General features: G+C 41.8%; 1 protein-coding gene across 1 annotated transcript; it reads left to right on the forward strand.

Annotated features, from left to right (window-relative positions):
• Positions 2,589–11,303, forward strand: LOC109847720 (3-oxo-Delta(4,5)-steroid 5-beta-reductase-like). The gene is given in 3 exon segments (XM_020416951.1): positions 2,589–2,663; positions 10,303–10,541; positions 10,543–11,303. Coding segments are annotated over 3 exon segments (792 nt in total). The 3' UTR covers positions 11,021–11,303.

Genomic DNA, 14,244 nt, shown 5'->3' on the forward strand with positions numbered 1-14,244 from the left:
AGGGAAATTCAAATTCTGATCAATAACTTCCTTACCCTTTATGCTGTCTACGTTCGCTAGATTGAGATGGCCGAAAATTGTCTCCGGCGCTGCCAAAATCTGTTCTGCCCATTGAGTCTCTAAAACAGCATCGCCTTGAGCTTCCATAGCATTTAGATGCCTACCAATAAATTCAGAACCCAATTGGCCTACTCCAATCGGGGTGATATTGATCTTTACTTCTCTATTAAAAGAATCAATTTGAGAGATATATGGACAAGTGACAGACTGTGGAATGCATTCAGAGCTTTTAACCTTAACCAGGACACGAACATCCTGGCCATTTATCTTATCCTTAATGTTTTTGCAAACCCTCACTAATTCACCAAATGAAGCGATAATTTGCTGTAAAATATCCGCAAACCAGAAATGAAGAGGCAAGTTATTGATCTTGGTCCACTGATAAAATGCAGAATCTATGATCTTCATCCCAATATTTTCAGACCATGGAGCAAACCACCCTTTGAAATGACCAAAATCAAAAACATGCTTTTCAATAGCATCAGACATTTGAAAAGGAGATGGAAATTCAACCAGATAAGTTTTGTCTTTAATAGGCATGACTTTCCCTCTCCATTCCTTCCACTGAAAAAGAAGACTCAATCTAACCTTAAGCAGTTCCAAGGAAGGCGATCCTTCAGAAATAGATAAAATGGCAAACGAAGCTAAAACTTTAGCATTGTTGCACAACGTGGTAGAATCCGATAAATCTACCTGCTTCTCCTGAGGGCGAAGATGAGACCTACAGAACTTGGCAACATGGCCTTCTTCCTTGCATTTAAAGCATAAAAAAGTTCCTTTGGGGCAGAACTTGATAGAATGACGAGAATCACCGCAATTGAAACAACATCGGGGTTGCTTTGGGTCCATATAATCAGAGGGATAAGGGTATTTGAGATACTCACTATTCATCTTGCGAGATTTCTTCTTCCTTGAAACAATGGTCCACCCTTGATCTAAGTTCTTGGCTGGAGGAAGACCTCGAATGCTCTTATGAAAATCAAGGGAAGAAGAGAAAAAAGGAGGCTCTTTTGGTGGCAGATTAGATGAGAACAAGAAGTTGAAGGGACGCTCGAAGGAAAAAGTTTTATGCTGAAACTTAGATGTCGCCTCGGGCAACACAGATTGACTCTTAAAGGCTTTTGAAATGACATATCTCTTTGAGAATCGTGCACCACCTGACGATGAGGAGAAGATGCGAGAACACCACGTTGGGAAGGAGGACATACCTGGCCGCTGCAGATCCTAAAGTTATTCCCGTCATTGGTCTTCGTGTTCGCTCTCGCCTCTCGCCTCTCGCCTCTCGCCTCTCCATTTTCTTTATTAATCTGGGATCAAACTTATCCACAGTTAAATGTCATAAGTTGTAAAAAAGTAGAAAAAAATACTCTCAAGCTGTCCACAGTTAAAATTAAGCTAAGGCTGTTAGTTTTTTATGAAAATGCCATCCATTAAATTATTAGTAATAAATTAAAGGAATAGATAAAATAGTAATTAAAGCAAATAAATAGGGGCAATATAATAATAGACTTTTTGAATACTATGTATATGAGAATATTCTTAAAATTGTTCTATTATCTATTTAACAGAAGTTAGCAATGTATTATTTTTTATAATTTAAGGTATTTAAGTGTAAATATAGTGAAAGATTAAGGTATTTAAGTGCCATTTAGCCACTGAAAACAAAAGAGTAGCAACGAATCGCATCTCGACTTTGCCACGTTGCCGACCACAGTCTAGCTGTACGCTCGCTAGTTTCCGTGGCTTTTCAAAAATCAATGATTTCGGCTCATTCATGTACGGTTCTCTCAACTCCAACGGTCAGCATCGCCAGGTGATGCCAAAAGATGGCTGAAAATGCGGAAAAACTAAAATCATATAGGGGGCCCTACAACAAAAATTAACCAAGGATTTCCATGGTATTTTATTGTCCTCCAAACCTCATTTATACCATTAGCACTTAATTACGCTCAAACTTAGTTGTTAACACTTAGCATCCTTCATATAATATATTTTTGAAAAGATAGATTGTAAGTAACATCCATTTTTCTGATGACCTGAGGGTGACCAGCCACCAAGTGCTAATAAATAAGTTGGGAGGGTTTTAGCAACTCTTAGTAAGATAAAACTAAGAATTGCTAAAAGACTAGTAATATCCTTCATTTTCATGAATTGAAACAGCAATATTGTATTACAATTTGACTACTGCAATCATCAACTTTAAAATTTGTCGGAGTAGACTTGTTGTGATCCACTCCCTATATGATTTTTGTTGATGATGGGTAACCAAACAGTCAAATATTTCGGGATGAGATTGATGAGGGGCCGCTCACTTCTCCGAACAGATCTGAGTTGAGTAGCTTTCAGCCTTCACAATTTGAAAATCGTGCAGTATAATTTGCAGATATTGCTTAAAAAATTAGATCAGAGATCCAGAAAAGAATCTCCAGAAAAGAAGATCAAGAAGAAGATTTCAGATCATGAAAAGAATCAGAATCCCCTCTAGGTTAGAATAGTACCTCTATTTATACTGATGGTATAAGGGTAGAATGGTCACTGTGGTCGAGCACAGGATGGCGGTAAAGAAGTATGGGTTGGAGGCTGCGTCAATACCTACTTTACAGGTGTCGCTCGGCGAGTGGCGGAGAGATCACCTCAGCATTAAATGAGAAGTGATCGGGGGCATAGCGGTGCTGACATGGTCCGATGAGTCATGAAGACTATCGGGGCTAGAGACATGATGATACCTGCCAAGCATTAAATACGATGCTAACACGTTGTCAGCGGGAGAGGCTCGAGGTTGAAGTCCTTTAGCTTGGCCGAGAAGTAACGCATTTTGAGTCGACCTCGCGAGGTGTCGAATAACTGATCGAGTAGGCTCATGGCGAGTCGTCTTCGACAAGAGGACTGACAAGTACCACTCTTCGACTCGACACGAGAATCTGTCGACTCGACAAGTTGGCCATGTCGGGATCCTTGCTGGTCTTTGGCTGCTAATTTGATTGGGGCATTGCATGCAGAAGTACACATGTCTGTTGATCTTCTTTTTTGGAGATTCTTTTCTGGATCTCTGATCTGATTTTTTAAGCAATATCTATAAATTATATTGTACGACACACAAGAACTCACACAGTTCTTCATTTCCCCACTTAAGTTTACCAACTGACTTGATCGTTGGAGGTACAACGGGGGAACCAAGCCCTGTTCTCTCACAAATTTTTTCTTGTGCGGGCTGAAAGCTACTCAACTCAAAACCATATATTCGGAGAAGTGAACGGCTCCTCATCGATCTCATCCCGAAATATTTGACTGTTTGGTTACCCATCAAGATCTCAGATCCTGAAAAGAATTAGAATCCCCTCTAGGTTAGAATAATCCCCTCTAGGTTAGAATAGTACCTCAATTTATACTGATGGTATAAGGGTAGAATAGTCACAGTGACCGAGCATAGGATGGCGGTAAAAAAGTATGGGTTGGCAGCTACGTCAGTACCTACTTTACAGGTGTCGCTCGATGGAGAGATCACCTCAGCATTAAATGAGAAGTGATTAGGGGCATGGTGGTGCCGACGTGGTCCGATGATTCATGAAGACTATTGGAGCTAGAGGCATGATGATGTCTTCCAAGCATTAAATGCGATGCTGACACATTGTCAGTGGGAGAGACTCGAGTCGACCTCGCTAGGTGTTGAATAACTGGTCGAGTAGGCTCGTGGTGGGTCGTCTTCGACAAGAGGACCAACAAGTACTGCCCTTCGAGTCAGCACGAGAAGATGTATACTCGACGAGTCAGCTAAGTTAGAATCCTTGCTGGTCTTGGCCATTAATTTGATTAGGGCATTGCATGCAAAAGCACACCTATCAGTTGCTAGAAAGGGGTTGTATTTTGGCGATTGAAAACACCATAACAGTTGGCCCCTTTCGCTTGGAGTCGACTTGGGCCGGGTCCGAGTGAAATGAGAGCAACTCTTATTCTGGAATCTGCCTTCAATTATTCCTTGTTTTTGCTCTGTTAGCTTGTAGCTGTGTTCTGATTGAGAGAACAAATGTTGTTTGTTTTGAGTCGATCGTGTTGTGACAAACCGAGTGTTGAGTGGTCGGGACGACTGACTCATTTTACGCCTTTTGTTAGTGAGATTTTCGGGTCTTTTTTGTCGAAGAAGACCTGCAAGTTAAAGTGCCTAGGGCTTATTAAGGACGCTTAGGTCTTTTTGGCAAATGACAACCCTGAGGTTAGGTACCTAGGACTTAGTGTGGACGTCTGGGTCTTTTCGACAAAATGATAACCCTGAGGTTGGGTGCCTAGCTCTTAATATTGAAGACGAGGTTCATCATTCGAGCGGGGTTTGTCCTCCTGACGAGCCTGGATTTGGCTATTTTTCCTAACAGAGCAAACTTGTTGAAGCTCGTTATTCGAACCTAATTGGGTATAAGGGTGAAGTTCGTCATTCTAACGTTCCTCAGCTAATTAACCCTCAGTAGTCTTGTGGGCCTTAGACATGTTGTCTCGTGGCCGATAGTGAAAACCGTCAAGACAAGACTAGGGCTTGAGCCTTGCGGCGAGCCTGTTTCTGACGTCGACGCTATCTTGCTCGTTTTGAGAACGAATTGGCAGCAGGTTTTACAACAGCCAATTTCTGGCTAGGTTGCTCCGTAGAAGCAACCAAAGTTTGGCGAGGTTGCTTGACAACCCACCTCTTAGCCCGATGTCTAGTTTTCAAAGCCTCATTATTTAGAGGCAAAGGTTTCTCCTCGAGACTGACTCGAGTTGAATTATCAAAAGTCATGTGGGTTGAAGTCTCATAAGAGAATGGCTTCTCCCACTAGGGTCGCCATCTTCTGTAGGGTTAAAAAAATGTATGATTGATTGATTTCTTGTTTTAAGAAAACTGGGTTCGATCACTTAGTACGAATCCCTTACAATCACTCACACTCTCTCGATTACAGAGGAAGAGAAGATTATTTCAATTTCTCTTTGTTTAACGTGGGCTCTTGGTGGCGAAATGATGCTTCTCTTGATGCTTGAGTCGAGATTGCCTCCCGTTGATGATCAGAACGAGATTGCCGAAGCTTCTGATGCTCGTTAGACTACTAGAACCGAAGTTCGAATTCCAGATCTATACGATTTTGAGGGTTTGGTAGGCTTGTTGTGGGGATATTTGGAGCACAGAAAAGATGTATTTTCTGAGCTATTAGTTAGGGCTTTATTTAGAGAAAATTAGAGATTTGTTGGTGAGATTAGTTGGTTGGTTTGAGTGATTTGTAATCTTAGTTTGTACTCTTCTTCTCTATTAGTGAAAACATCATCCCCTTCTTACCTCGTGGACGTAGGCAACTTGACGAACCACATTAAAATTGGTTGTTTATGTTTTGTACTGTTATTTTGATTTGGTTGGCCTTTATCAGCATTTGGTTTGGTTCCTCGAAGCACATCGGTTTGGTTTTGGCTTCCGCCGCGCACAACAAGTGATATCAGAACTTGGGCTACACTTGGGCTAATCGGAGGAGTAGATCGCTTTGGAAGTTTGTCCAGGGCTTCAGTTGGTGATAAAGGTGGGATTTTTCCTATTTATGGATCTTATTTCCGTCGTGTGGGGTGAGATCTTTTGGAGGCCAGTATTAGGGTTTCAGTTGGAGGTAAAAATCTCTCTTTTCAGTTTGGATCTATTCTTCGTTTGTTTCGCATTGTTTTGTTGGTGTTGGCTCAGTTTTAGGAAAACTTCGCCGAGGTGGAGAATTATAGATTTGGCGAAGGTGTTGGCCTCTTTGTTATGATGATGTTTAACAAACAATTTATATCTAATATTATTTGTCTAGTATTTGCGTCTTGTATTCATTGTAGACAAAAAATAAGTTGGAGGATGGATGAAATTGCGCATTCACGATCATATCCAATGGAGGTTGGCGGAATTATGGAGTGAAGCCTACGCAATTCAAAGTTAAAGATGCAAGTTCAACCTTCATCCGCAAGTGTACCAAGATAGAGCTTCGTTGAAGATCACAAGCTTGGGTAAATTTAGTTTTAGGTTTTATATTATGTGTGTTAGTACTTTAAGCTCAATCATATACACACATACACGCTTTGGTTTCGTATATATATAGTTATATATATATACATATATATTTTGGTTTAATAGTTTTCAAGTTTTACTATGAAACAATTGAATACAATTGAAAATATATTTATTGTTTCATACTTATATGCATATATATGATTTCATTTATATCAATTTTATTTAGTTCAATGAAATCATGTTTTAGTGCATTATATGTGTATTTTGATAAAATACTATATTTATTATTTATAGACTTCATAACAATAGTTTACATCTGTCTTCAAGTCTATAAAATCATTTTTTATTGTTTCAAAATATGGTTAAGCTAAAAATGTCAAAACTCATATATTCACATTTTCATGTTTTGGACTATTTTGTAAAATAATGATATTTTTTATTTGAGAGGTCCTTTTTGAAAACCAGTATTTGTAGCATGTGTATTATCATGTCTACAATCATTTCCTAAAGTTTTATATTTTTTAGAATTTGTTTGATATTTTTTAACAGGGTTTTAAAATTAGGAAACAGTTTTCAAACCTGTCAATTCATGTGTCTGTTTGCGGTCGACCGCGACGGTCGACCTCCCTTGAGTCCAGAGACTCAAGATAGTTTTCAGAGGCTCCCTTGCGGTCGACCGTCTGTTGTCCAGAGCCAAACCCTGGCCTTTTTGCTGCTCGCGGTCGACCGCGAGTTTTCCACGGTCGACTGCCGAACTGCCATTCAGTCTCTAACGGCTAGTTCCAGGTGAGATTGTCTGAGGGCTTTTTGGTCTTTTCTGTTGGGTTTTTGGCTGAGACTTTGGGCGGCTATATATATCCCCTTGCTCTCATCTTTCATGTAGAACTAAGAGAATGTTTTAAAGAAGTTTTAAAAGAGTTTAAGTTTGTTTAGTTTGTTTTAAGTTTGGGGTTTGCTTTTACAAAGAGGAGCTTACATCAATTGTTGAGGAGTTCATCTTCAATATCTCATCATCCACTCTTTGTGTTTATAGAGAAGTTTCCTTAACTCAATTTCCTAGCATTTTTATTATTGTATTTCATATCAATTTTATTGCTAGTTCTTCTTGAGTTAGATTTTATTTATTCTCATTATTACACACACCCATATAAGCTTATCGTATTTTCATACATAGTATATTTGAGTTGGTGAGAGTTGTAACAATTGAGTGTGAGCTTTCATTGTGTTCTCATCCATATTAGAGAACAATCATTTGTTGTATTGTGCTTATTGTGAGGTTCACCTTGTAATACACTTATACACCGAGAGAAGTGTGTGGTGTGAGTCGGGGATCGTCCCAAGAGGAGTGACATCGGTTGACGAACTTAGGGAGAGGTTGTATCCGAGCACTTGAGGGAGACACGTCTAGGTCCAACACTTGAGAGAGTGTAGAGTGGGGTTACAAGAGTGTTGATTGTAAAGTTTTCGGTTAGCTAGAAAACCGAGTGTGAGGTGTAAACGTTATTCGGGTGAACGTAGAAAATCCGGTTGTGATAGTGGATTTCTCCCCGGGAGTGGGGAGCGGAGACGTAGGACGGAAGGTCCGAACTCCGTGATCATTTGATTGTGTTTGACTGTGTTTTGGCGTTTATTCTTATTTGTGCTTATTGCTCATATCGCCATTGTCTCATTATTTAGTTTGCCCACTATCTAGTTTCAAATTGTTTACCCTTGTGTTAGTCTCATATCCTTGCATATATATCTCATAGTATATCTCATTGCTAGAATATATTCCTTTGTTCATTTTGCATATTCTTGCTCATAATTAGTTGTATATCTATCTTGCAAGAATATATTTGTTAATAAGTTTTATTTGATATATAATCAGATTAGATTAGCATAAGACCCTAATTACCCCCCCTCTAGGGTTTAACAAAAGGGTTCAAAGATGAACATGTTTTGGGAAGCAGAAACATTTTGGAAGCTTCACGGTCGACCGTGAGTGGCGCGACGGTCGACCGCGAACGTGCACAACACAGGGAAAAGTCTTTGGGCTTTTGACGGTCGACCTTAGCGTCAGGTCCGGTCGACCGGCAAAATCCTATAGTGATTATTGGTTTCTGTCGTTGGTTTCAGTTCAGGTCCGGTCGACCGGCAAAATCCTATAGTGATTATTGGTTTCTGTCGTTGGTTTCAGTCGACCGCACGTGTCTCTGCGGTCGACCGTTCGGGTCAGGCCCAGTTTGGATTTTCCTGTTCTGTTTGGGTTTCTGTTTTGATATAAATAGGAACATGATTTTGAGGATTTGGTAGGCTTGTTGTGGGGATATTTGGAGCACAGAAAAGAGGTATTTTCTGAGCTATTAGTTAGGGTTTTGTTTGGAGAGAACTAAAGATTTGTTGGTGAGATTAGTTGATTGGTTTGAGTGATTTGTAATATCAATTTGTACTCTTCTTCTCTATTAGTGAAAACCTCATCCCCTTCTTGCCCCGTGGACGTAGGCAACTTTCCGAACCACGTTAAAATCGGTTGTTTGTGTTTTGTGCTGTTATTTTGATTTGATTGGCCTTTATCTCGACGTTTGGTTTGGTTCCTCGAAGCACATCGGTTTGGTTTTGATTTCCGCCGCGCACAACATAGTCAGCATCCTTCCCGCCAAGCTTCCCCCAGCATATCTCCCAATGGCCAATCATCACCAATCATTCTAATTTCAAGGAATGAGATTAGGCTACATGAGATTTTCACTATTGCGACAGTGGGATTTCACAACCGTGGTTTTTAAGACAATAATATAAATCTTACCGGGCTTATTTTCATTCAAGAAATCAGAATTCACGGTAAGTATCAGACTAATTAGATCCTCTCTTTTTAAATGTTAAATAGAGAGAATCTAAATCTGATCCCTGTAAAGGGGCCCCTAGCACCTTTTGGTTACAGAACGTAAATGTTCGTCTCGCTAGCAAACACTAGAAACGTGTCCTTACAGCCGGCCAACAAAAACAATGCTCATCATTTCATTATTGTCCCTGTACATATCAACGTGACATTTAATCTTTTATGTGGTAAATTGCAGGAAACGCCTATTCCTAAAATATTTTGCACTGAATATCCGTATCTAACGGGTGGAAGCCATTTGAGCGGATTCCACATACAAGATTATGCGATGCCATTTTATTCTGATGTTATGATAAAGATCTTATTAATTCAACTATTACTCTAAGCTTTACATTAAATGAACTGATGCAAGAGGTTTAAAATGGAAGCATATTATTAGAATATCTCACAAGAAAACTACAATTTGGCACGTTATTTGCACTTAAAAATAGTAAAGTTTACATAATTTTTTACCTTTGATACCCTAAAATTTTCCTTACCAAAAACATCCTTTCAAGAAGATATCCCTTTAAAAAAGTTAACCCTGATGCTCACGATAAGTCATTTCAAGATAGTAAAAGCTCCAATGTTTCTGCGCAACAGGGTATTTTCTGCCAAAAAAAAATTTGGGGTATTAAATTGTAAATGATGTAAACTTTAGGGTATTTTATTGCAAATAACCCATCAAAGACGTGCAAATCAACTTAAATACCGGGGTCTCTTCTACAGATTCTTGTAAAGTTGGATAGAGATTACACGTATCCTGTTTATCCCGTCGCCTTAAATACTTTCTCCCTATAAATCGTAACAAATAAACAAACGAACTTCCTCCCCATAAAATCAAACGAAAACGCCACCCAAAACTTCAGAGCAACCGAAGCCTCTCCTCCCATTCGTCAAAAACCTTCCCATAAAAAAAACAATCGGCTGGTGGTGGGCGCGGAGCCAGTCCCGGCGGCCGGCCACGCAAAAGGTCCGACGAGGCCCGCCCTAACTCCGCCCCAAGTTCCAGAGCGATCCGGGCCTCGTACGGAGGCACGGGCCATCGTCGGCCAGCTCCCTCGCGACATCCTCCCTCTCCGCACCCCGGCGGCCCCCTGGAAGGCTCTACGCGTTCTGCCGCCCCCCCAACCCCCTCCCTCCGGACCCCCACCTTCGGTCCTTCGATCACTGACGTGCGACTCCTCCTCCGACGTGGGCCCATGACCCTTGACGTGCCTCTCCCCATCGCGGAGGGCATCACCACCTCTTCTACCCCCGGCGCTGGACAGACCGCGGCGACGAGGGAGTCGAACCGCGCGTGCGAACTCCGGCCGATGCTGAGCCAGTTCTCGACGCAGTTTTGCCCGCGCGAGAATCTGCCAGCACGTTGTGTTGCGACGGTGCAGAAACGTAGTCACGGCTCTTGAACTTGCGGTGGAAATTTAGGGCGCACGAGCCTCCGTTTCGCGAGGAGATGCCGAGGCTCGAGGCGCCCAACTTCTACTACGACCTCGAGGATGTTCTGGCGGAGGGGATTAATGCGAGGAATGGGCTGGGGATCGGGGACCCGGTGAGCTGGTCGGTTCACCGGCCGACGACGATATTTGGGTTCTCGACGAGGGGTTCGATGAATCTGATCGGGAGCCTGTGCGTTTAGGTGCTGCTATGAAGTGCCGGGAAAAAGAGTTCAGGTGGAGGGGTTCTCCGTTCTCCGATGCGGATTGGTCGGGCAAATCTGGGCGGCGGTGGATCCCTACGCGAAGAACGAAGCTTTCAATTGCAGCAACGGGGACGTCTTTAAGTGGAGGCACATGTGGAGGGTCTTGGCCGGGCAGTTCGGGGTCGAATTCGTCGAGTTCGAAGGGGAGGGCGATAGGGTGAAGCTCGCGGATCTGATGAAGGGGAAGGAGGAGGTTTGGGATGAGATCGTGAGGGAGAACGAGCTCTTGCCGACGAAGCTCGAGGAGGTTGGGAGTTGGGGTTTCGTTGATGCTGTGCTTAACGTGGAGGAGTCGCATCTGGGTAGCATGAATAAGAGCAAGGAGCATGGGTTCCTGGGATTTCGAAATTCGGTGACTTCGTTCGTATCTTGGATTGATAAGGCTAAGGCTTTCAAGGTTGTCCCCCCTTAGAGATCTGTTTGTTGATGAAATCTTTCCTTCCATTTTCAAATGCAAAGTGAAATAAGCTGGCGTCTGTGCGTGTTCTTGTTGTTTTTGGGTGCGTGTGGAGCTTGTTTAGCTAGTATGACGTTGGGTTGTCGTCCTTGATTCTTAAAGAAATTTCATTGTTGGTAAATTTGAAAGTACTCGGTCCGTATTGCTTTTGCTCAGAACGAAACGAATCTGATCAAAGAAACTTGGTTATTTTAGAATTATGGTATGATTGCCGAGGGGCATCCTCATGTTTCCCCTTTGAACATGCGCTTGAATTCTCATTTCATTATTCCTTCTCAACAGAGTTTTCGGTGCTCTGTTTCTTTGTTGCAGCAGCTTCTCTTCCTCTTCCTGCACCTACACTTCATCCATGTTTCTTTTGTTTCCCAATTCACGCCAAAGTTTGTAGCATGTTTACATCCCCTAACTGCTGGTAAAACCCTTACATTTGTTACCTCTGTTTTTCATTATGGCTCTATTTTATCTTCAGTTTGTGCATGCCCATTGGTAACTTCTTAATGGCATCCATCTCCTACGTTAACAATTCACCTATATACAACTGTGAGCCTTCTCGAGTCAGAAGGATTTGAAATGTAAGTGGCATTTTACAATTTCAGGTGTCTCGTCCGTCGAATCTGTCAGTTGTAGCCATATCCAAAATCCTCTGGAGTTAATCCTCTGGTGAAACTCCACAATTTTTGTTCATTTTCCATTTGATGAGAAATGTTTATCAGTCCTAAAATTTGTGTGTAATAAATAGTGAGCAGTTTTCCACAATATCTCGTTCAGAAGTTAAACTTCTGTTCTTGAAATATCCATGACAGGTGAAATTTCATCACTATATTACGAACTGATGTAGAACACTTAGCATACACGTTTATGTCAAAGTGGGACAGTCGCAAGCCCAAATACGGACCTGGTCGAAGAAAATAACTTGTTTCGAAGAAACGGCCGTAACTTTCAAACCGTACGTCGGAATTGGACGAATTATATATGAAAATCGACTATCTCGACGAGACGGAGCCATCCAAACTTGAGAGATATTTGCATTTTTGTTTGTTTTTATTATTTTTAGTAATATTTTAGGAGTCTGTTTTGTTTAGGAAACAAATCCGATTTGATCTCAGATTTGACCTGAGGATTTTCCTAATCATAAGGAGTGTTTTTAAGAGTTTTAATGTTTTAGGAATTCTTTACCATTTTTGGTAAGTTGAGAGTCATTGTAGGAATTAGAGTCCTTGTTTGTAGGAGTCTTGTTTCTTTTTCTATTTAAGAAGATTCTTGTAAGCCCTAGAGGCATAACTTTTGATTAATAAAATTTCGTTTTTCCTCAATATTTCTTCGTGGATTCGAAGATTGTTCTTTGTGGATTCAGAGAACATCCTTGGTGGATTCCGAGGTTATCACTTCCGCGCTGCGTCAATTGGTATCAGAGCCTTGTTCCTCCGATCCAATGGCAGGTGATGAAGCACCTATCTCTCGAATTGAGTTCGACGTGCTAAAGGCCGATGTCAATCAGATGAAGACTGTCGTGGAGCGAATAGCAGCGGCAATAGAGCGTCTGGAGATGGCAGGAGATCAAAATCGCGTTGATGGTCGCCAACGACGTGAACCGACTCCGTATGAAGATTCCGACAGCGAGGAAGATCATCGCCAACGACGTGAACCGACTCCGTATGAAGATTCCGACAGCGAGGAAGATCACTATGCACCCCCACGTCGCGATGTTTATCGCAGAGACCGACGACAAAGGGATAATTATGACGCTGGAGGTTTCAAGATGAAGATGGATCTGCCATCTTTCAACGGGCAACATCATATTGAAGAGTTTCTCGACTGGATTGCAGAAGTAGAGAGGTTCTTCGAGTATATGGAGATCCCAGAAGAACGTAAGGTAAAATTGAGCTTCGGCTTGGTGGGAGTCTGTTTGTCTGAATCGATCTCGTCAAGGAAAGCCGAAGGTCGATAGGTGAGAAAAGATGAAGAAGCTACTGAGAGCCCGTTTCTTGCCAAGTGATTATGAACAAGTTTTATTTGGGCAGTATCAGAATTGTAGGCAAGGTGGAAGAACTGTGGATGAGTATACGCAGGAGTTCTATCGACTGTCATCCCACAAAAATTTACACGAGAGCGAGGCGTAGCAGATGTCTCGATACATTGGGGGATTAAGGATAGCGATTCAGGATCGTGTATCTTTGCAGCAGACCTATACATTGGCAGACACGGTTAGCCTAGCCGAGAAGGTGGAGCGACAGCTTGGATAAAATAGTAAAGGATCGTGGGCAGCTTCCGACGGTTCGCGCACAAACTTTAATCGTGGTGGGAATAAACAGTCTCAAACTGTTCCTGATCAAGATTCGATGACAGAGAAGGGCAAGGGGCCAGCGACAACCGCAGCGAAGAAGCCTACTCCAGCGAACCCTTATGCCAAACCTGACCTGATCAAGTGTTATAGATGCGGACAGCCTGGTCATCGTTCCAATCAGTGCCCTAAAAGAGGTACTGTCAACATAGTGGATCATGAAGATGAGGATGCAGACCGAGACGATGATGAAGACTATGATGATTAGGGTCTTATGCTAATCTAATCCCAATTTAAATGCCAATTAAAATTAATTAACAAGTTGTATTCTTACAATATAGATATACAAGAGTTATAAGCAAGAATAAGCAATATATACAAAGAGATATATCCTATATGATGAATATATATATGCAAGGATATATAAACTAATACAAGGGGTAAACAATCTAAACAAGATAGTGGATGATATAGAAATGAGCAATGCACAATGGCGATATAAGATATGAACATAAATATGAATGAACGCCAAAGCACACTCAAACAAGCAATATGATCACGGAGTTCGGACCTTCCGTCCTACGTCTCCGCTCCCCACTCCCGGGGAGAAATCCACTAACACAATCTGGTTTGGAAGCCGGAACTTCTTCTACACACTCGGTTTACAAGTTCACCGAAAACTCTCACACAACAAACACTATGCAATCACACTCTACACCCACTAAGTGTTGGACCTAGCCGTGTCTCCCTCAAGTGCTCGGTTACAACCTCTCCCTAGGCACGTCAACCGACGCCACTCCTCTTGGGACGATCCCCGACTCTCACCACACACTCCTCACTCGGTGTACAAGTGTATTACAAAGTGATTCTCACAATAAGCACAAATATGACAAATGAT

This window comes from Asparagus officinalis, chromosome 7, assembly GCF_001876935.1.
Source record: "Asparagus officinalis chromosome 7, Aspof.V1, whole genome shotgun sequence".
In the NCBI taxonomy this organism is placed as follows: Eukaryota; Viridiplantae; Streptophyta; class Magnoliopsida; order Asparagales; family Asparagaceae; genus Asparagus; species Asparagus officinalis.